Consider the following 24,535-nt stretch of genomic DNA (forward strand, 5'->3'; position numbering starts at 1 on the left):
GCACCCATTGGCAATACTCGGCTTGTTATTCAGTTGCTCAGTCATGTTCGACTCTTTGTGACCCCATGGACTGCAGCACGCCAGGCTTCCCTGTCCTTTATCATCTCCTGGAACTTGCCCAAACTCATGTCCATTGAGTCAGTGATGTGATCCAATCATCTTGTCCATTGTCATGCCCTTTTCCTTCTGCCTTCAGTCTTGCCCAGCATCAGGGTCTTTTCCAATGAGTCAGCTCTTCGCATCAGGTGGCCAAAGTATTGGAGTTTCAGCTTCACCATCAGTCCTTCCAATGAATATTCAAGACTGCTTTCCTTTAGGATGGACTGGTTGGATCTCCTTATAGTCCAAAGCACTCTCAAGAGTCTTCTCCAACACCACAGTTTGAAAGCATCAATTCTTTGGTGGTCAGCCTTCTTTATGGTCCAGCTCTCACATCCATACATGACTATTGGAAAAACCATAGTTCTGACTCTACAGACCTTTGTTGGCAAAGTAATGTCTCTGCTTTTTAATATGTTGTCTAGTTTGATCATAGCTTTTCTTCCAAGGAGCAAGGATCTTTTAATTTAATGGCTGCAGTCACTATCTGCAGTGATCTTGGAGCCCAGGAAAATAAAGTCTGTCACTGTTTCCACTGTTACACCATCTGTTTGCCATGAAGTGATGGGACTGGATGCCATGATCTTAGTTTTTGAATGTTGAGTTCTAAGCCAACTTTTTCACTCTCCTCTTCTACCTTCATTAAGAGGATCTTTAGTTCCTCTTTGCTTTCTGCCATAAGGGTTATATCATCTGCATATCTGAGGTTATTGATATTTCTCCCAGCAATCTTGATTCCAGCTTGTGCTTCATCCAGCCCAGCATCTCCCATGATGTACTCTGAACAGAAGTTAAATAAACAATATACAGCCTTAACGTGCTTGTTTCCCAATTTAGAAACACTCTGATGTTCTGTCCCCAGTTGTATGTTGCTATTGACCTGTATACAGGTTTCTCAGGAGGCAGGTAAGGTGGTCTAGTATTCCCATCTCTTGAAGAATTTTTCCATGGTTTGTAGTGATCCATACAGTCAAAGGGTTTAGCACAGTCAATGAAACAGAAGTAGATACCCTTCTGGATTCTCTTGCTTTTTCTATGATCCAACAGATGTTGGCAATTTGTCTCTGGTTCCTCTGCCTTTTCTAAATCCAACTTGAATATATGGAAGTTCTCAGTTCATGTACTGTTGAAGCTTAGATTGGAGAATTTTGAGCATTGCTTTGCTAACATGTGAAATGAGTGCAATTATGTGGTAGTTTGAACATTTTTTGGCATTGTCTTTCTTTGGGTTTGGAATGAAAACTGACCTTTTTCAGTCCCATGGTCACTGCTGAGTTTTCCAAATGTGCTGACATATTGAGTGCAGCACTTTAACAGCATCATCTTTTAGGTTGTGAAATAGCTCAACTGGAATTCTGTCACTCCACTAGCTTTGTTTGTAGTGATGCTTCCTCAGGCCCACTTGACTTTGCATTCCGGGATGTCTGACTCTAGATCAATGATCACACCATCATGGTTATCTGGGTCATGAAGATCTTTTTTATATAGTTCTTCTGTGTATTCTTGCCACCTCTTCTTAATATCTTCTGCTTCTTTTAGGTCCATACCATTTCTGTCCTTTATTGTGCCCATCCTTAAATGAAATGTTCCGTTAGTATCTCTGATTTTCTCGAAGAGATCTCTAGTCTTTCCCATTTTACTGTTTGCCTCTATTTCTTTGCATTGATCATTGAGGAAGCCTTTCTTATCTCTCCTTGCTGTTCTTGGGAACTCTGCATTCAGATGGGTATATATTTTCTCTTCTCCTTTGCTTTCCCTTCTCTTCTTTTCTCAGCTATTTGTAAGGCCTCCTCAGAAAACCATTTTGCCTTTTTGCATTTCTTTTTCTTGGGGATGGTTTTGATCACTGCCTCCTGTATAATATCATGAACCTCTGTTCATAGTTCTTCAGGCACTCTATCAGAGCTAATTTCTTGAATCTATTTGTCTCTTTCATTGTATAATCATAAGGGATATGATTTAGGTCATACCTGAATGGTCTAGTGGTTTTCTCTACTTTCTTCAATTTATGTCTGAATTTTGCAATAAGGAGTTCATGATCAGAGCCACAGTCAGCTCCCAGTCTTGTTTTTTCTGGTTGTATAGAGCTTCTCCATTTTGGCTGCAAAGAATATAATCAGTCTGATTTTGATATTGACCATCTGGTGATGTCCATGTGTAGTGTCTTCTCTTGTGTTGTTTTAAGAGCATGTTTGCTATGACCAGTGCATTCTTTTGGCAAAACTCTGTTAGTCTTTGCCCTGCTTCATTTTGTACTCCAAGGCCAAGCTTGCCTGTTACTTCAGCTATCTCTTGACTTCCTACTTTTGCATTCCAGTCCCCTATGATGAAAAGGGCACCTTTTTGACTGTTCGTTTTAGAAGGTCATGTAAGTCCTCACAGAACTGTTCAACTTCAGCTTCTTTGGCATTAGTGATTGGGGCACAGACTTGGATTACTGTGATATTGAATGGTTTGCCTTGGAAATGAACAGAGATCATTCTGTTGTTTTTAATATTGCACCCACTTACTGCAGTTGGGGCTCTTCTGTTGACTATGAGGCTACTCTATTTCTTCTAAGGGATTCTTGCCCACAGTAGTAGATATAATGGTCTTCTGAATTAAATTTGCCCATTCGAGTCCATTTTAGTTCACTGATTCCTAAAATGTTGATGTTCACTCTTGCTATCTCCTGTTTGACCACATCCTGTTTACCTTGATTCATGGACCTAATCTTCTAGGTTCCTATGCTATATTGTTCTTTATAGCATCGGACTTTACTTTCACCACCAGACACATCCACACCTGAGCCTTGTTTCTGCTTTGGCTCAGCCTCTTCATTCCTTCTGGAACTGTTTCTCTGCTCTTCTACAGTAGCATATTGGGCACCTACCAACCTGAGGAGTTCATCTTTCAGTGTCATATCTCTTTGTCTTTTCATACTGTTCATGGGGTTCTCAAGGCAAGAATGTTGAAATTATTTGCCATTCCCTTCTCCAGTGGATGACATTTTGTCAGAACTCTCCACCATGACCTATCCGTCTTGGGTGGCCCTGCATGGCATGGCTCATATTGGGTTAGACAAGGCTGTGATCCATACAGTTATTTTGTTTCATTTTCTGTGACTGTGGTTTTCATTCTCTCTGCCCTCTGATGGATGAGGTTAAGAGGCTTGTGGAAGCTTCCTGATGGGAGGGACTGGCTGTGGGGTAAACTGTGTCTTGCTCTGGTGGGCAGGGCCATGCTCAGGAAATCATTATTCCAATTTTCTGTTGATGGGTGGAGCTGTCTTCCCTCCCTGTAGTTTGGCCTGAGGTCAAACTGTGATAGGGTTAATGGAGGTAATGGCAACCTCCTTCAAAAGAACTTAGGCCAGCACGCTGAGGCTCCCAGGACTATTTATTCAGTGCCCCTGATGGTCAACTTCTGCCTCCACCAGAGACTCATGGACACTTACAGACAAGTCTGGCTCAGTCTCTTGTAGGATCACTGCTCCTTTGTCCTGGGTCCTGGTGTGCTCAAGGTTTTGTTTGTACCCTCCAGGAGTCTGTTTCCCCAGTCCTGTGGAAGTTCTGTAGTCAAATCCCACTGCCCTTCAAAGTCAAATTCCCTGGAGGTTCTCAGTCCCTTTGCTAGATCCCCAGGTTGGGAAATCTGTTGTGGGCCCTAGAACTTTTGCAAAAGTGTGGGAACTTCTTTGGTATAATTATTCTCCACTTTGTGGGTTGTCTGCTCAGCAGCTCTTCAGTGGGGCTAATGGCGACCTCCTCCAAGAGGACTTATGCCACACGCTGTGCCTCTCAGGTGTGCTGTAGCCAGAGCCCCTGTGTCCCCGGCAGGCCAGTGCTGACCTGTGCCTCTGCCGGAGACACTCAAACACTCAAAGGCAGGTGTGGCTTAGTCTCATGGGGGTCACTGCTCCTGTCCCTGGGTCCTGTGCACACAAGGGTTTTGTTTGTGCCCTCTGAGCATCTCTGGTGGGTATGAGGTTTGTTTCCAAACACAGTTTCGCCCTGCCTACCGTCTTTCTGGGGCTTCACCTTTGCCCCTGGACGTGGGATATCTTTTTTGGTGGGATCCAATATTCTCCCGTTGATGCTTGTTCAGCAGCTAGTTGTGATTTTGGTGTTCTTGCAGGAGAAGATGAGCACACATCCTTTTACTCCACCATCTTGGCTAAATGCTTGGCTAAAGAACTGTATTGGCCATTTTGAGGAAGTGCTTATTAGTAAACTTCAATTGCTACTATGTCTACAACAGCACACTGAGTGCTACTAGAACACTCAAAACAAAGCTACCACAAAAAACACACAGATGCTCTTGGGGATCTGATGATACATATGTGTGTGTGTTAGTCACTCAGTTGTGTTCAACTCTTTGCAACCCCATGGACTATAGCCTGCCAGACTCCTCTGTCTGTGGAATTCTCCAGGCAAGAATACTGGAGTGGGTAGCCATTCCATTTTCCAGGAGATCTTCCCATCCCAGGGATTGAACCCAGGTCTCCTGCATTGCATGCAGATTCTTTACCATCTGAGCCGCCAGGTAAGGCCTGCTTGAATTGCAGCTATATCTACAACAGCATACTAAGTGCTACCAGAACACTCAAAGCTACAACAAAAATGGACATATGCTCTTGGGGATCTGATGATACCTATAGATCAGAGAAGAAACATGTGCATGGAACCACTGGAGAGCAATTTACCCAGAAGACCACACATCAAATTATGATATAGGCTAAATGCATAGGTGAATGTACAACATCAGGAATGAAGAGTATTTCAGGGGAAGCTTTTCAAGGAGCTAATTTTCTTTTAACTAGAGTCTTAGGAGGTATAGTAGAAATGAATTAAGAGAAGTTGTTGAGGTTTGTTGGGATCAGAGCATTATCTGGGAGATTGAAAATAAACATTATTTGTTTATTCATTCATTTAACATCATCTTTGAGCATCTGCCAGATGGGCAGCCATTAGCAATATAAGTGCTCAGTGAATAAGACATCTTTGTTCTCATGGAGCGTACATCTTTGTAGAAAGGCCAACTGTAAACAATCACATAAATAAATGAACAAGAGAAATAGCTGATACTGCACAGCATAGAACTAAAAAGAGAGACACGATAGTTAAGGATTGAGGGAATTACTTTAGAGTGCATGTTCATGGAAGTCCTCTCTGAGGAAATAATTTTAAACTGAGATCTTAATGACAAAAAGCAGCTAGCTGAATGAAAAAAAAATAACAAAAAATAGGGAAAAGTGTTCCAAGAAGAGGAAGCAGCTTAGGAAAAGGCCTGAGAGAGGAATGAGCTTAATGTATCCAGAAAATAGAAAGTAGGCCCACTCAGCTGAAACATGGTGGATGAACAGAAGAGTGGTTGGAGGTAAGTTTAGAGAGGCAGACAGGTATTATGAAAATATATGTGGCTCAATTATGAAGGTACTTTGAACACAGATTCAGAGGAACTGAGAAGAGAAGGTTATAATTTTGTTTTAGGTTACCTAGTTATTTTCAAGGTCTGCTCATTCAGCAAGTGCATAATGAGTACCCATTATTCACTAGCAGCTGTGCTGGACAAATCAGATGCTTATGTTTTGAAAGCTGAGATGGAGACAAAGCTATTGTCAGAGCTGGAGCAAAGGGCTTTTGCTAGGGATGGCTGATAGTTTTAAGAGGAATCAATGAATGAATGAATGGATCCTGAACATGTGTATTGAGGAGTTTGGATTTAAAATGGTATATAGAAGGAAAGTATCATAGGATCTTACACAAGAGAAGATCTTTGATAAAGATTATTTTAAGAGACTTCCCTAGTGGTGCAGTGGCTCTGACTCTGCACCCCCAATGCAGTGGGCCCTGGTTGGATCCCTGGTCAGGGAACTAGAGCCTACATACCACAACTAAAAGTTCACATACCTCAAATAAAAAAAAGATGTTCATGCTGAATAAAATTTGAAGATCCCGGGTGCCATAATTAAGACCTGGCATAGCCACATAAATAAATTATTAAAAGAATAAATATTAAGAAAATAAGCTACAGTTTTTTATAAAAAGATTATTTAGAAGCTGTGAATAAGGTAAATTGGAAGCCAAAGCAATCAGAAGCAGAGATACCATCTGGAACAGTGTTGAAATAACACAGGTATGAAGCAAAAGACAAGATTGTTGGCAGTAGAAACAAGCATAGGGCAAGGGCCCAGGAATTCCGCAGGTATCCTATCTCTCAGTTTATAAAGTGATTTGCAATTTATGTCTCCTGTTTTATTATTCCCTTGCTATGTATTTTGTGGAATTGAGTTAATGTTCACCATCTTTTAGCCTATTGTTTAACAATCACAGTACTTATTTTGCTGCTAAAAACTCTCTAAACAACATTTTCCCATAAAATGTATTGCATTGCACAAAAATATATTTTAATAAATAATAGACAATAATTAGAAATATAGGATATTTGTACAGGAGTCTCTTTGTCTACAAAATAGAGCATTTTTGGTCTTTCATGAGAAGCTCCATGCTACCACCCAGCTGGGCCATTCCTGACCACAGACCTTCTGAAACATAATGTGTTCATTATTGTTTTAAGCCACTGAGTTTGAGATAATTTATTATGCAGCAATAGGTAACTAATATATGCATTCAGACTAGAGATCTCTTTAAGAAAATTAGAGATACCAAGGGAACGTTTCATGCAACAGTGGGCACAACAAAGGACAGAAACGGCAAGGACCTTAGAGAGGCAGAAGAGATGGAGAAGAGGTGGCAAGAATACACAGAGGAACTGTACAAAAAAGGTCCTAATGACCTGGATAACCACACTGGTGTGGTCATTCAACTCAAACTAGACATCCTGGAGTGTGAAGTCAAGTGGACGTTAGGAAGCATTACTACAAACAAAGCTAGTAGAGCTGATGGAGTTCCAGCTGAGCTATTTTAAATCCCCAAAGATGATGTTGTTAAAGTGCTACACTCAGTATGCCAGCAAATTTGGAAAACTCAGGAATGGCCACAGGATTGGAAAAGGTCAATTTTCATTCCAATCTCAAAGAAGGGCAATGCCAAAGAATGTTCCAACTACCTTACTATTGTGCTAATATCACATACTAGCAAGGTAATGCTCAAAATCCTTCAAGCTCGGCTTCAACAGTACGTGAACTGGGAATTTCCACATGTACAAGCTGGATTTAGAAAAGGCAGACGAACCAGAGATCAAACTGCTACCATCTGTTGGATCATAGAAAAAGCAAGAGAAATCCAGAAAAACATCTACTTCAGCTTCATTGACTGTGCTGAAGTCAAGTCTTTGACTGTGTGGTCACAACAAACTGGGAAATGTTTATGGGAATACCAGACCACTTTACCTGCCTCCTGTGAAACCTGTATGCAGGTCAAGAAGCAACAGTTAGAACTGAGCATGGAACAATGGACTGGTTCCAACTGAGAAAGGAGTATTTCAAGGCTGTATATTTTCACCCTGGTTATTTAACCTCTATGCAGAATACATTATGCGAAATGCTGGGCTAGATGACTCACAAGCTGAAATCAAGATTGCCTGGAGAAATATCAACAACCTCAGATATGCAAATGATAGCACCTTAATGGCAGAAACTGAAGAGGATATAAAGAGCCTTTTGATGAAAGTGAAAGGAGAGTGAAAAAGCTGGCTTAAAACAGCATTCAGAAAACTAAGATCATGGCATCTGGTCCCATCATTTCATGGGAAGTAGATGAGAAAAATGGAAACAGTGACAGACTTTTTTTCTTGGTCTCCAGAATCACTGCAGATGGTGATTGCAGCCATGAAATTAAAAGGCGCTTGCTCCTTGAAAGAAAAGCTATAACCAACCTAGACAGCATATTAAAAAGCAGAGACATTACTTTGCTGACAAAGGTCCATAAAGTCAAAGCTATGGTATTTTCCAGTATTAAATGTCCTGATGTGAGAATTGGACCATAAAGAAAGCTGAGCACCAAAGAATTTATACTTTGAAACTGTGGTGCTGGAGAAGAGTCCCTTGGACAGTAAGGAAATCAAACCAGTCAACCCTAAAGGAAATCAACCCTGAATATTCATTGGAAGGACTGATGCTGGAACTGAAGCTCCAATACTTAGGTCACCAGATGCAAAGAGCCCACTATTGGAAAACCTTGATGCTGGGAAAGATTGAAGGCAGGATGAGAAGGCAAAGGCACCAGAGGATGAGATGGTTGGATGGCATCACTGACTCAACGAACATGAGTTTGAACAAACTCCGGGAAATAATGAAGAACAGGGAAGCCTGCCTTGCTGCATTTCATGGGATCACAAAGAGTTGGACACAACTTAGTGAATGAACAACAACGTATACATCTATGTCTTTGCCGTGTAATTGTGATGCATTTGGGTAGGGTGTTCTTACACTTAGCCCTTTGCCTCTGATTTGCTTTGGCCAATAGGAGGCTCTCTTAGGCCTCTGCCATTGCCATGAGAAAAACATATCCTGGCTAGACTGCTGGTCCAAGAAGAATGAGAAACATTTGGAGCAGACCAGATGTCTCCAGCCAGTCCAGAGACATGCAGTGAGAAGCAGAGCCACCAGTCTAAATTAACTGAATCCCAGCTGATCCACAGATACATGAGCAATAATAAATGATTATTGTTTGAGGCCACTGAGTCTGGGGTAGCTTTTCTAATAGTGAACTGGAGTCAGATAGAGTCAGAGGAGCCATGGAAACCTGAAGGTCTAGGCTAAGCCGGTGAGTAGGCTTCTAGCCTGAGGACCGAAGCCTTACTTTTTAGGGGCTAGGACTCACTCAGTAACTGGAAAGCCAATATCCCCCTGGCTAGAAAGAGAAGAGACTTGGTATTTGGAGTTGCAGGAAATTCATATCAAGACTGTTCATGAAACACCTGTAGTGGGGTTTTTTTGTATTCTTTTCCTGAAGTTTCCCTAGTATATTCTCTTATAAAAAAAATTTGCACAATCACCACAGATAGTCATTGCAAAATCTGCACCTTCTTTTTGCCAGCACCAACTTTCTTCAGTCTGTTTTTATGTTTTCAGTTTTCTTGAGATCTTTTTCTTCTCATTAAGACCATGTCTTACAAGTCTGTGTTTGGCTTCATGAATTTTAAATCAGACTGAAGCCAGGTGTCTTGCCACTACCAAAAAGGGTTTTTTTAATCCAAATTCAAAGATGACATCAAGTGTGGTACATTGGGCAAGCTTTCCCCAAATTTCTATCTAAGGCACTGAGGATGAAAGTCATCAGTGATCATTTGTTTCCACTGAAGTAGTTTATTGGTCATGTACTTCCTGGTTGGGACATTTACCATGTTGTTCATGATGATAATTAATCCTCAGGCAGTCAGAGAGGACTACAGTGTTTTCTGTGGAGAGATTATTGTGCCATGTGCAAACAAGCACAGAATAATGATGGGAAATTCAGGGCCTTGCAGACTATCCCAATAAAAATGGGTAAAGGTGGCCCGGGGAGGTTAGTTAGAGAGAGGAAATCAGTGAGTTTGAGTTCAAGGATGCTAATTAACATCATCAAAGTGGAATGGAATTCATATTGAAGGTTTTCTTTTGTAGATTAGAAATAGGAAAATTTTATTTATCTTTCTTTGAAGTAAGAAATATCCCAAGTATATATACATGTAAAAGCTACCTTTAAAAAAATACATATTTTAAGAGGTTTAGAAGTGGAACTGTGAGTAGAATATAAAAGCATTAAGATACTCTGGAGTATATTTCATTGGTACATTTACTCACAACCTGTCTTTCATATTGTACCCAAGGCATGTGTTAATGAGCTAATGAAACAGGCCATGTCATGTTTTATTGTTTGCTGGGCATCTGTTCAAGCTTATATCACTCACATATCCAAGACTTTGAAGATGCTGGTGGTGGTGATAATAAATACCTATAATTTTAATAACATCCTTTTTTCATAAAATAGACATAGTCTTAAATCATTTGTTGCAAATAAAAATTTAAGGCTATTGAAAATAGTTTAAATGTTTTTTGTTATGAAATGTATCAAGCATACCAAAGAGTGTATATGGCAGATACATACAGTTTAAAGAATGAAAATAAAACACCTAGCTGCCCATACCACATTTAAGAAATAGTGCTGTCTATATTTTTTAATCCACAAAATGTTTTTATTTAAAGGAAAAAATAGCACATGTATCATGAAGTAAGCATGTTAGAAATCAAATATAGGAGTATTAGGTTAGATAGGCAAAGGTGAGAAAGCAAAAGTTGATATAGAGAAGGCAGAAAAGCTGTTAGTGACTAAGAAAGCTAAGTGTATATAATGGCCTTTTTGATTAAGCAGGCTCTCAAGTTTAGAGTGGGTATGGTTGGTGAATGTTTTTATTGTTTAAATTGAATTTGTGCACCATTTAGAGGTACTCCAGGTCACTCACTGACAGCTATTGCAGCAAAACATCTTAAAAGGCAGTTTATTTGCCTGAGAGATGAAACATCACTATTAAGCTTGTAAATTGTTTAATAGAATACCATTTTGATCACAGGACAAGAACAGACCTTTTAAAAAATGAAGCTCAAGCCTTCAATTACCATCTGTCTATATGTCAGTAAGTCCCAAAGTAATCTCCATCCCAGTTCACTCCTGAGCTCTGGAGCTGAATATTTTGTTGCTTATTCAATATTTCCATCTGGTGATATCCCACTCATCTCAGACTCAGTACTTATAAGACCAGATATATGATCTTTCTCCCCAGACCCACTCCATTATCCTCTGTCTTCACGAAGGGCACCACCATTCATCCAGATTTTCAAGTCAGAAACTTATGAGTCATCCTTAATGCTTGTTTCCTTCACCACACTTGTCCCCATGACTACCTTACTCCATCTCCTATATCCTCAGCTTAGCCAGAAATATAACTGGGAGAGAGCAGAGAAAGCAAGTTGGTTTCCTCAGCGCCCTCTTCAGCGGTAGACTATGGTAGTTAAGAACAAACAATAAAAGGCCTCAAATTCTTTATCTTTCCTCCCATCACTTCCCATCAAATGGTATGGATCTATGACTCTTTCCCTTGAACCTCAGTAGGATTGTGAGCCCCTCATTCGATCAGAGTACAGTAGAAGTGACACTACCTGAATTCTCAGTCTGTGCCAGGAAAGGGTCTCTTAGAATACTCACTCTCTTGAAACACTCCCTCTCCCCACTCCCCACCTCAGAACCTAAGCGCCATGAGTGAGAGACTGAATAAGGGCTCCAGTCATCCATCCCAGGTGTGCCTGGTTGATGTATGGGTCAATAAGCCATTTTATTGGAAGTAGATCCCGGGTAGTTCAGCTGTTCTAGCCCCAACCCTCTGGGGCTAGATTCATCCCCAGCTTTTTTAGGTCTTCCCAGCTGAGAGCCCAGACATCATGAAGCAGAGTCAGATCTCTGTTCTCTTCCTGAATTCCTGACCCATAGGATCTGTGATCATAGTAAAATGGTTGTTGGTTTTTGCCACTAATTTTGGGGTTGGTTTGCTATACAGAAATAGATAACTAGACTATAGATCTTTTCTATGTGCTTGTTGTTAAGACAGTGCTGAAAAGATGTTGGGAGGAACAGTATAAATATACTTTCAAAACTTCACTGATTGAATTCTAAGGTTTAGAGAGAAGTCAGTTGCTCTAGTCAGCTCTGGCTGCCATACCAAAATATCACGGCCTGAATTGACTTAAATGACAGAAATTTATTTACTAACAGTTCTGGAAATGAGAAGTCCAAGATGGAGGTTCTAGAAATTTGGTTTCTGATGAGAACTGTCTTCCTGGTTTGCAGATGACTGCCTTTTCACTGTGTGCTCACGTGGTAGAGAGCCCAGCAAGCTCTCTGGTATCTCTCCTTATAAGAACATTCATCCACACTCTTATGACTTCATTTAACCTTAATTACTTCCTTACCCTAAATACACTGGCAGTTAGGACTTCAACTTGTGAATTTTGCAGGGACACATATATCCGGTCCATAAGAAGTCAAGAGCAGTAGCTGGGAGGGAGTTTGGGGGAGAATGGATACATGTATATGTAAGGCTGAGTCCCTTCGCTGTTCACCTGAAACTACCACAACATTGTTGATTGGCTATACCCCAAAACAAAATTAAAAGTTTAAAGTTTGAAAAAAACAAAAAGGGCAATACCTTGTTGATGCCCTCACTGGCCCACCATCGATGGCACAAGCTGCAGTCTAGCTTTACCCCATGCCTCCCGCTTTTGCATGGTCCACAATGTCATCCTCTCCGGCCTGAGCAATTCCTATAACTTCTTCCTTCACCTCCATGTTTACAATTCTCCCATCCACTAGTCTTTCTCCATACCACCAGAGATCTCAAAATGCAAATCTGATGCTGTGGTGCCTTCATCTCAACCCCCAGTAACATCCCATCACTCTGTGGATAAATACTGAAATCCTGAACGTGACCCAGAAAACCCTGCATAATCTGACCCAGTCTATCCCTCCAGACTCTCGTCTTACCATTTGAACCCTCACTGTCTACATATCAGCCCCAAGAGCCTCTCTCCTACCTCAGACTTACCATTCTCTTTTGTATGTGCAGTCCTTGCAACCTACTATGCAATCCTTGTGTACCTCTTTACTTTTACTAAATTATCCCTTATTCATCCTTCCTGTGTCAGCTCCAGTGTCACTTCCTCACGGAAACAGTTCCCGAAAGCCTCAGTCTCAGTCAGGTACTCTTAGTGCTGTTGTCATAAAAGTATGTTCATTTTCCCCATTGAAAGTGTCTCAGTTTGGAGTTACATGTTTATCTGTGTGGTTATGATTGTCTGACTTCCCTTCTAGACTATAAACTATGAATGCAAGGATGCTCTGGTTTTCTCACTGGTGTGAACACCTAAAACAGTGCCTTATATGTAGAAGATACTCAGTAAATAAACGAATAAATGGAGGAAATACAACTGGTTAATCAATGAAATTGCTTTCCACTTTCGCCACTTTTCACCTGTTAAATTCACAAGTAAAACAATTCTACTCAGTGACAAGACAGTCTCAAACTTAGCCGGTCAAGGTACGTATCAGAAGAAACTTTCTGTAAAACAGTTTGCAGAATGTTTAAGAAATTTTAAAATGTTCAGATATGTTTACCTAGTGATTCTAATCATAGACTCTATCTGTGGTAGCCAGCTTCCAAGATGGCCGCCAGTGAGCCACACTGCCTAGTATTCCTTGTCTCACTCCTTCTCATACTGTGCTAGGTTGGTCTGTATGACGAATAGCATACCACAGAAAAGACAGTGTGTCACTTCCAAGATAGGGTATGAACAATTCTGGAACTCCCCTCCTGGGTGTGCTCTTACTCTACTAGATCATTTGCTCTGGGGAAGCCAACTATAATGTCAGGTGAACCACCCTACAGAGCGGCCCAGGTGGCAAGGAACTAACACCGACTGTCAACAACCACCTGAAGGAGCTTGGGCGTGGATTATCCAGCCCCTTTAAGTGACTGTAACCCAAGCTAACAGCTTAACTGCAATCTCCTGAGAAATCCTGAGCCATAACCAGCCAGCTAAGCCATTCCTAGATTCCTGACCCTCAGAAACTCTGAGATAATAAGTGTTTGTTGTTTTAAGATGCTGTGTTTGTGGGTAATTTGTTATGTGGCAATGAATACTCCATCCTAAGGAAAATCTTCTTAAAATGTTTTAGTAGTTTGTTAATGTTGGCATATGCAGACTTTATATAGTATAAACATTTTTCATCTTAAGGAAAGAATTAATTCATGGAAATGCTTTCAGTTGCCAAAGAATGGGAAATCCAATTAAATAGATATAAAAGTAAGGAAACACATTTTACTCTAACTGAACATGCAGAAGCAATCAGGCATCAAGGGACAGTTAACAAGAGAACTCCAGATATCAAGGTTTTTCCTCTCTGTTCTGCTTCCTAGTGTCCTCTTTATTATCAAGCTTGTAGCGGTTTGGCTACAGTAGTCCTGAGTGTGGCTCATCAAGACAGAGCACCTTCCACAGGTGCCACTTTTTTCTGGATCTCTTTCTAGGAGTTCTGCAGTAGATTTTCCTTATGTCTTATTGCCTAAAATTGGACCACATGCCCATTCCTAAATTAATCGTTGGCAACAGCAGTGACTGCCTGAACAAAATTAGGGTTCGTTAATAAGGAGGGAGAGGAAAGTAGATCCTTGATGAATGACGGTCAAGCCTCTCATTTCCCACTGGCTACCACTTTATGTCATCCTGCTCACCTGGAGTATAACTTCACCCTTAATGGATATCCCAGTTGTTGCCCCTCCAGTCCAAACTGCCTCTGAAGCAGCCCATGTGATTGCACATGTAGTCATATAATTTCCTGCTGAAGTCAGTCTCCTAGCACCTAAATAATAAGATACAACCCTCTGGACCTCTTACCTACCTAACTAGTCTTGTCCTTCACCTCCTTTTTCCACTGTCTGCTTCAGCAATATAGAACTAATACTGGTGCCCTAAAGGCATTCATACCTTATTTTCCTGGTTAATTCCAGGTTATTATTCAGAACCAAATTCAGCTAATAGTTCTCACACTGAAGCCTTCCTTGGTAAAACTGGTCACTCCCTTCTCTATACTGTAAGCATAGCTTTCTTTTCATAAAACCAAACTGTTTCCTAAGTATTGTCTTTCTCCCTTGCTGAACTTCTTCTAAAGGTCAAGGGGGAATACCTAATTCTCAAATCTATGATGCCTGGCATAGTAAGCACACACAAAAATTAATTAAATATGCCTGGCATAGTAAGCACACACAAAAAATTAATTAAACTGCATCTGCTGCACATTTACATGGTATGTCAAACACCGTCATATACTGTACATCTCAAAGCAAGCCAAGTTTCCCTTTGGTGCTCTTTGCTTATCTCAAAGAATTAATCAATCAGCATTCCCTACTGCCCCTCTAAGCAACCCCTTGGAAGACTATCTGCTGCCCTCTAGCTATTCAAAGCTTTCCCCATCTGAAGGCTACCCCTTGCTGGAGAATTTGAGCTGTCAAGTCTTCCTTCTCCATCCTGACCCTTCTTCATCAGAATCATTCCCATTCATCTCAGCAAGAACTGACTGGTGGGGAGTACAGGAAGGGGCTGGCTAGCCCTAGACCAAAGAATTCCTGACATTTACATTCCCTGACAACCCTGCTCTCTAATGTGTGAGGAAAAGCTTAATACTTTATTATATAGAAGCACTTCTTAAAACAGACTTTAGTTATACACTTATCACATCTTATCAGTTTCTCTCCCATGATTTACATCAGATCAGATCCTCAAGATTCCTGAAAAAAAATACTATGATATGTACTGTTTCTAATCTTGTTACTTATATGCTTTGGATTCTTGGAACTTTTAATTTATATTATTAGAAGACTTAATTATAGGTTTAAAATTCTTTGTTGATACATCAATGAAACATGTCATTTACTCATATATAAACCTACTTTTTAAACTATTGAAGATATTTTTAAGTATTTCTATTACGTATTAAACAAGATAGAATCTAAGTGCTAATATAATAATGAACATGGAAGTGTCATCATATATTGTTGGCTCCCAGGAAATAGGAGATTCTGTTTTCCCCTTTGCTTCCTTCTTATCCCCAAATTTAGAGAGTCTTTATTAAAATTTTCCTTGCCTTTTTTTTTTTTAAAAAAAAGGCTAGTAGGGACTTTCCTGTTGGTCCAGTGACTAAGACTCTGCATTCGCAATGCAGGGGCCCAGGTTCAATCCTTGGTCAGGAACTAGGTCCAACATGCTGCAACTGAGAGATCGCCTGCTGTCACTAAAACCAGCACAGCCAAATAATATTTTTTTCAATTAGGCTGATAAACATTTTGGCTCTTGTTTAGCTTCTTAAAATAGGTGAAGAGGCTAATTCAAACCAGACATTTAAGATGGTAAAATGTGACGTTAGAGAATGTGATCTCTCACCAAACCCAAATTTATGCTGCATAAATATATTTTAAAGTTAAATTATAAAGGTAGCAGCTTAGTATATGAATCTGAAGTAGGAAGCATAAAACAGGAAATATTTGCATTCTTTCTTTAAAGTACCCTTATCACTCTTCTGAAAGTTTGACTTGGCAGGTTCTGGTTGGGGCTTGGACATCTTCCTGGGTCAGTTAGCTTGCCTTTGTTCTGTGACCATGGACTAGACCTTTAATCCCAAGCAGCAGCCACTTTACAAAATACACTTTGATCTCATGTAAATAGGTATATACAAATGCATTACTACCATTAGGAAAGCAGCTTAAAGTGCATGTCCCGCAGACAGCTCAGCAGCAGAGCAGAGCATTGTGTCTGAGGAAACCCAGTGCCACTATCTTGGGAAACACCTTGCAAGCTTCAGGTTGTGTTTTTGAAACTAGCCTTACTTGAGCAAAAAGGTCAGGTTACAATGAATAAGAGACCTACATTTTAAAATTAATATACTTCAGTCTGACAGTCATTCAGTAGGTATGTTGACATATATTATCTTTCTGAAAAAGAGAAAATCCCATCAACAGTGAATATCAACTGTATGTATCTTCCTTCTGTAAATTGCACAAATGTAAGTTGATGCTGTACGTATATCTGAATCTCATTTACTCTGACTGCATTCATTCATTTCATATCAATTCTATATATCTGATGTATGAAGATACTAATTCAGATATGATTATTAAACCACATCAAAAATTGTGCGTTAACTTTTCCTTTGTAATAAAGCATGCTCTCTTAATGTATACATGGCAAGCTGACAGAAATGGATGGAGGGGCTTTGTTTCATTTGTAACCAAGTTCACGACAGGTAGTAATTTAATATTCAGGGAATAAATTTTCTGATTAATTTAGAATGGAATTACTGATTTATGACATGATTAACTTACAATAGCAGATTTCAAAAGACTATACATTAATTATTTCTTGGTTATCTGAATTTGCTGAGTATTTTCAGTGACTGTGTATTATTGCATTAAAAATGTAAAAGTGATGAATAATAAAATGTCAATCACAGTAAGGAAAATATAAAACTGAATCTTTTATTGGAAATCTTCCAAGAATTATTCTGAGATAGAACTCTATCAGATAATTTATCTATTATATTAATATTCACATAGAGATAGATATATAGATGCCATACCTGGATTGTGAGTTTCTTGAGAACAGGCTATTTATTAATAAATATATTCGTATTTATATTACTTTACAAAGAATCTAACTCAGAAACTAAATAAATGTTATATGAATAAATGAGGATGGTATACAAGCCACAAAAAATTAATTTCTTAAATGATAATTTAAGCATTTGAGACCAAGAAATGTAAAATTTTATATTCATTACCCTTTTTTCTTTTTTAGCAGCTTTATTGAGATACATCTTACATATCATAAAATTGTTGTTCAGTCCCTTAGTTGTGTTCAACTCTTTAGGACCCTGTGGACTACAGTACACCAGGTTTCCCTGTCCTTCACCATCTCCTGGAGTTTGCTCAAACTCATGTCCATTGAGTTGGTGATGCCATTCAACCAGTTGGTCTTCTGTCCTCTGCTTCTCCTCCTCCCTTCAATCTTTCCTAGCATGAGGGTCTTTTCTAATGAGTTGTCTCTTTGCAGCTGGTTACCAAAGTATTGGAGCTTCAGCTTCAGCATCAGTCCTTCCAATGAATATTCAGGATTGATTTCTTAGGATGGACTGATTTGATCTCCTTGCTGTCCAGAGGGCTCTCAAGAGTCTTCTCCAACACCACAATTCAAAACATCAATTCTTCTGCACTCAACCTTCTTTATGGTCCAACTCTCACATCCATACATGACTGCTGGATGTAGCTTTGACTGTAGCTTTGACTATACGGACTATACTACAGCTTTGACATATTTTGACTATATGTCAGCAGAGTGATGTCTCTGCTTTTTAATATGCTATCTAGTTTTGTCATAGCTTTTCTTCCAAGGAGCAAGCATCTTTAAATTTCATGGCTGCAGTCACCATCCGCAGTGATTTTGGAGCCCAAGAAAAAAGTTTAACCCATTTCAAAATTACAGTTAGTAATTTTTAGTAACTTTATCAAATAATACAATCATCACCATAAATCAATTTTAGAAATTTTCTCACACACCTCATTAGCTCCCTTATGGCCATTTACAGTTCCCACCCCGGACCAGGCAACCACTAACCTCCATTTCATAAGAATAAAATCATACAGTATGTGGTCTCATGGATGGCTTCTCTCACTGAGCATCGTGCTTTTGAGGTTCATCCATGGTGTAGTGGGTGTCAGCACTTCCTTCTCTTTTTTTGCACAGTAGCATTCCATTGAATAGACATATCTGCTCATTAACTTTTAAATTGTTTAAAAGAACACAAAATTACTTAATGTAACAGATAAACATATTTTTGTTCATTTAACAAGCATTTGTTGAAAGTTAAATATGGCCTAAATGATTAAAAATGGTGAAGGTGACTAACACTATATCCAGTCCTTAAGGAAACAAGCAAATAAGCAGGCATACAATTCATAGAGAATTAAGAACTGTTTTGAAATATGCATAAGGTTATGTTTGTTTAAAGAGGAAAGTATATGTTGGGGGTGTTTGCAAATGCTTCTTAAAGAAGTGATATTTGAACTGGATGTGTTCTATTTACTGGGCACAGAGGCCTGAGGAGGAACAGGCCTGGATTGTTCAGCACAAATGCCAGTATGCTTCTGTCTGGCTTATGTTTTAAAAGGATCACCCAGGCAGCTGGATGAACATTAGACCCTAACCTTGTATGTATTTAATTTCACAAGTGTGGGGGCTTATATGAAGGATTAATTCCTGGAAGTAGGACTGACAGGTCACAGGGCAAATACATTTGTAATTGTGAAAGAAATTACAAAATTTCTATCCAGTTTCCACTCCTACCAGTCATATTTGATAGGTCTGTCTCTTTACAGCCTCACCAACACTGAGTGAAGCCTTAAGGAGATGGAAAGTGTGGGTGTTTTTGATCAGAAGCCCCCAAATCAAGATGTTGTCAGGGTTGCATTCCTTCTGGAGGCTCTAGGGGAGAATCCCTTTCCTTACCCGTTCTAGTCTTCACTTTCATTTTTTTGGTTTGTGGCTTCATCCTCCATTTTTTATCCTTGCTACTTCCCTTTTATGAGGATTCTTTTGACTGCATTAGGCTCATCCAGTTATGGGATAATTCCTCCATCTCCGGGAGTTGGTGATGGACAGTGAAGCCTGGCATGCTGCAGTCCATAAGGTTGCAAAGAGCCAGACATGAATGAGCAACTGAACCAAACTGAACTGAAGATCCTAAGTTTAATCAGAACTGCAAAGTCCCCTTTACCATGTAAGGTGACATTCACAGACTCTAGGGATTAGGATGTGGCTGTCTTTGTGGGGGACCATGATTAGCCAACCATAGGAAGATTTGTCATTCATCTGTGGTAGGAAATGCAAATATTTGATTGGCCAAAAAAGTTGTTCAGGTTTTCCTGTTAAGCTGTTATCAGATCAGATCAGTCGCTCAGTCGTGTCCGACTCTTTGCGACCCCACGAATCGCAGCACGCCAGGCCTCCCTGTCCATCACCAACTCCCGGAGTTTACTGAAACTCACATCCATCGAGTCAGTGATGCCATCCAGCCATCTCATCCTCTGTCGTCCCCTTCTCCTCCTGCCCCCAATCCCTCCCAGCATCAGAGTCTTTTCCAATGAGTCAGCTCTTCACATGAGGTGGCCAAAGTCCTGGAGTTTCAGCTTTAGCATCATTCCTTCCAAAGAAATCCCAGGGCTGATCTCCTTCAGAATGGACTGGTTGGATCTCCTTGCAGTCCAAGGGACTCTCAAGAGTCTTCTCCAACACCACAGCTCAAAAGCATCAATTCTTTGGCGCTCAGCCTTCTTCACAGTCCAACTCTTACATCCATACATGACCACAGGAAAAACCATAGCCTTGACTAGACGAACCTTTGTTGGCAAAGTAATGTCTCTGCTTTTGAACATGCTATCTAGGTTGGTCATAACTTTCCTTCCAAGGAGTAAGCGTCTTTTAATTTCATATGGGAAAACCCAAATGACCTTTTTTGGCAAATCCAGTACTTTTCCTTATTGTCTTTTGTCTTCAGTTATTGTCTGTGGTTCTTTTGTTTTTATTTTTACTATGTGGAGTTTATCCTGATAAATTGTGTGAAATGCAGATCAGTGTTGTTTTTCCCAGAAGGTTGTTCAGTTATTCCAGCGCCATTTACTAAAAAGTCCAACTTTTCCCTAAAATATATTAAATTCCTGTGTGTAGTTTGATTCCTGGACTTCCTATTTTGTTTCATTGTTTGTCTGTCTAAAGGTGCACATTTTTAAAAAGTTACTGAGGTTTTATGATGTAATATCTGCTACCTTACTGAATTATCTTTTTGCTTTAGTAGTTTTTCAGTTGGGTCTCTTGGTTTTCCCCAATATGCAGTTATATTATCTTCAAATAGTGATAAACCCTTCATTTCTAATTTTTATACACCTATCCTTTTTTCACCACTTCTATTACTTTGTTAAATAGCCATGATATTGTATTCACCTCTGTCCTGTTCCTTATTTTAGGAAGAAAGGATCATATGTTTCCCCATAAAGTGTTTGCTAACTTTTGGGTGATCATGTGTGTTCATGTGCATGCACACACACACACTTGTCATATTAAAGAAATACACATCTGGAATGAGGGCATTTTTCCCCCCTTATTAAAATAGTTCCTGGGCTTCCCTGGTGGTCCAGTGGTTAAGAATCCACCTTGCAAGGTGAGGGAACCTGGTTCAGTCCCTGGTCCAGGAAGATCCCATATGCAGTGGAGCAACTAAGCCCATGAGCCACTAGTACTGAGCTTGTGCTCTGGAGCCCACTCGCTGCAACTACTCATATGGCTCATATGCTAGGGCATAGCTCATATGCCCTAGAGCCTTTGCTCCACAAGAATGGAGAAGCCACCACAATGAGAAGCCTGCCCATGGCAATGAAAGGTAGCCTCTGCTCCCTGCAACTAGAGAAAACCCTTGTGCAATAACGAAGACCCACCACAGCCTGAAAAAATTAAGTAAATAAATAAATCTTTCAAAAAATAGTTCCTGTTTCTGTAGAAACTTCTTTTATTTATTTATTTGGCTGTCCCGGGTCTTAGTTGCAGCACTTGGGATCTTAAGTTGCAGTGTGCAAATTCTTAGGCGACATTTGGGATCGAGTTCCCTGACCAGGAATCAGACCAGGGCCCCCTGCCTTGGGAACACAGAGTCTTAGCCATTGGACCACCAGGGAAACCCCTAAAAGCTTCATTTTTAGATTAATTTGTGATGGATTAAGCTATCATAATTCAACTATATAGTTCTTTTTTTCTATCCACTATTCAATGTCATGCAATAGTAAAGGCAATAAAAATGCAGCAAGCTTATGAAGTACTATTTTTCTAAAAGGAACAGGAGGCATTTTCATTTTTATTATTGTACTTTTGGTTATGCAGACACTTTAATGATATAAATGTTTATGTCCCCTATAAATCTCACCAGAAATTACTTTTGTTTCTGTTGACTAAGTTGAACAGTCTATAGTAGGATAGAGTACTGGGTACAAGTGGTCCAAAGTAAGATAAAAGACTGTGATAAAAATGCCAGGTCTTAAAAGAGAAACTGGTTTATGCACTAAACATTTTGTGCTTTGGTCTAATATTAACGTGATGTCTGTGTTAAATGACAAAAAGAACCAGCGCTGAGTCACATTATATTTCCCAGCACTGTATACTTTCTGTCCTACATGACAGTTTTGTCATTGTAAGAGATTTTAGAAATTAAAATGGGAAATAGGGTCTTAGGTTATCTTCCTGACCAAAACTGTCTTTCTTGGAATCACAATATTATGATGGTTTTTATGCTCTTATATCTTGGATGTCATAAGCTGTGTGCAATTTAGGGGATCCTTTCTCATTACAGGAAGGTTCTTCTTTCCTTTAACACTGTGATCTGTCCTGTGACAAATCTGTACTATACACTGTGTAAATGGCTAATAAGTCAATTGCAAACCAACTGAACGTACAAATCTTAGTACTGGTGCTGAAATCTCTTCAGAATAGTCATTGTGATATCAAAGTTTGTTTCAAAATTTGCAACCGTCAAGTGTCAATCAAAACCCAAAGATGAAGCTTTAATGAATTCTCATGCTTTAGGTATGCTGCCTTTTTAGATTTTTTTGGTTCTCTGCTATTTTTACTGTACTGTTTCATTTAAATTTTCTACACACTAACTTCATTTATGTATTTGAAATAGGATTGCAGTATATACATTTAAAAAAACACATATTTTAGTAAGTGCTTTTTTTTCCCATCAAGAATAGAATTTTGTAGAATTCATCTTTAGTATATCTGGAGAGATAATATGGTTTTTATCTAGGCTATTAATATGATATATTAACTTTGTACATTTTAAAATCCATTCTCAAATTTCTAAAATTAAATGCTGTTATTTGTCTGTAATGTTTTATGAAGCAGTCTATGCACTGTTTCTCCCTGTGTGGCTTTTTTGATTATTACACAATAGTAGGTTGCATATTTGTAACTGTTGCTATAAGTGGAACTCTCTTTTTGTTTAAAAGCATATAAAATTGAGAATTTGATCTGACCGATGGTTGAAGATTCCCTTCAGCGTGGTGAAAGAGGTGGGGCTAAATCTGAGGTCATTTTTCAGTGACCTCTCTGTTTAAGTGTTCTTACTGTTTTTTATTTTGTCACCACTTAATGGTGGAAGAAGAAGGATTGCGGTGTGGGCAGCAGGAAGTAAAGTGTTTAGGTTCATTCATCTTTCTGGATTAATGGGTGCTTTCTAGTTAGTTTGAGGTTTCAAAGAAACACTGTGAAATGAGCTTTCTACATATGGCTTCATCATTCTTCTCAGGGAGCTCGCTGCCTAAAGTAGAGCTGTCCACTAGGATAGCCACCAACTCCTTGTACCTGTTGAGTACTCGAAATGTCACTGGTGATATGCTATAAGTGGAAAATACACACTTAGTATAAAAGACTTAGTATAAAAAAGAATATAAAATATTTTAATAGTAATTATGATTATGTATGATTGTATATGATTATTAATATTGATTCTATGTTTTAGTAATATTTTAGATATATAAGGAGATAAAATGTCATTAAGATTAATGCCACCTGTATTTCTTTTCTCTTTTTTAATGTAGCTACTAGCAAATTTTTAATTGCATATGAGGTATATACATTATATTTTTATTTGACATCACTGGTCTAGAGTCAGTAGGTTTGTGTATGCTTACTTAAAGACACTACTGTAATTTTTGTAATGTAAAAAGATGAAATTAAATAAACTACAATTATATCTTCCCTTATACCTTTTTTCTTCTTATGGGAATAAACTTTGTTGAATAGTGTGATTTAATCATACTCCGTTATAATAATGGGTTACCTCCTCTGATTTTTCTGTCTACCTGGTTATAAGAGGATGCAGTTCCTTCATTATGCCCTTGACATTTTAACACAAGTTAAATAGGATTCCTGTATCTTGGAATACTAGCACTTAATTAAGAACTGATACAAATATAGAAGAGTTAGTTTGAAGGTTTAAGTTTCTATTAATATTTTTGCCTTATCCTGTAAGTATATATAGAGAGAAATATAGATAGAGGTCTACAAATACATACTTTTTATATCATTTTTAAAATTTGTTTTGTCTGTTTTTGCCATGTGGCTTGTGGAACCATAGTTTTCTGACCAGGGATCTGTCCTGAGTCCCCAGCACTGGAAGCGCAGAGCCCTAACCACTGGACTGCCAGGGAGTTCCCCTAAAGTATATTTTAATAGAAATTCCTTAGTTCAACATAAAATTTGCTTCAACATTTCTTTCATTTTTTTCAATTACCCTAAAAAACAGTTCCCACCTCCTTAGTTCCCTTCAGGTGGAGGTGAGTGTCAACATCCTTCAGTTCTGTCTTGTTGTGATAACCTGAGTGTTTTAAATAGTTCGTTTCTTTTTTAAAAAAAGAAATTATTTGAGTGTGCCAGGTCTTAGTTGCGACTCATAGTATCCTTAGTTGCAACATGCAAACCCTGGGTTGGGGCACGTGGGATCTATTTCCCTGACCAGTGATCAAACCTCGGTCCCCTGCATTGGGAGCACAGAGTCCTAGCCACTGGATCACTAGGGACATCCCAATAGTTCATTTCTTAACACTTGCTCTTCAAAAACCGAAACAATTAAATTACTCCTAAAATCTTTTTAATCTTGGCTTTTGTTGCATTTTTTTAGGAAAATCGTATCACAGATGATATTGGAATATCGACTTGGAAGGAGCAGACTTTTCTCTCCCATGGTGCCTTACTAGCAAAGAGCTGCCAAGCTGCAATGGAATTAGCAAAGCATGATGCTGAGGTTCAGGATATGGCATTTCAGTATGGGAAGCACATGGCTATGAGTCATAAGGTATTTGCACACCATTT

At 39.2% G+C, this 24,535-nt stretch overlaps 1 protein-coding gene and 1 pseudogene across 8 annotated transcripts in view; one reads left to right on the top strand and one right to left on the bottom strand.

The window, feature by feature from the left end:
* The window catches only part of PDSS2 (decaprenyl diphosphate synthase subunit 2), a 296,799-nt gene that overhangs the window by 224,376 nt on the left and 47,888 nt on the right, over window positions 1-24,535 (top strand). For 7 of the 8 annotated variants that reach the window (XM_086317481.1, XM_086317482.1, XM_086317483.1 and 4 more), the window contains one exon: window positions 24,345-24,518. In XM_086317481.1, coding sequence (XP_086173607.1) covers window positions 24,345-24,518 — 174 coding nt within the window. Of the gene's footprint in view, window positions 1-12,884; window positions 13,111-24,344; window positions 24,519-24,535 lie in introns of all 8 variants that reach the window. The other variant, XR_015132974.1, reaches the window with a different exon arrangement.
* On the bottom strand, window positions 8,998-9,396 carry LOC147365886 (small ribosomal subunit protein eS24 pseudogene; annotated as a pseudogene).

The sequence above is a fragment of the Bos grunniens genome, chromosome 9 (genome assembly GCF_055505025.1).
Source record: "Bos grunniens cultivar Pamir isolate PY7600 chromosome 9, Bosgru_T2T1.0, whole genome shotgun sequence".
Taxonomy (NCBI): Eukaryota; Metazoa; Chordata; class Mammalia; order Artiodactyla; family Bovidae; genus Bos; species Bos grunniens.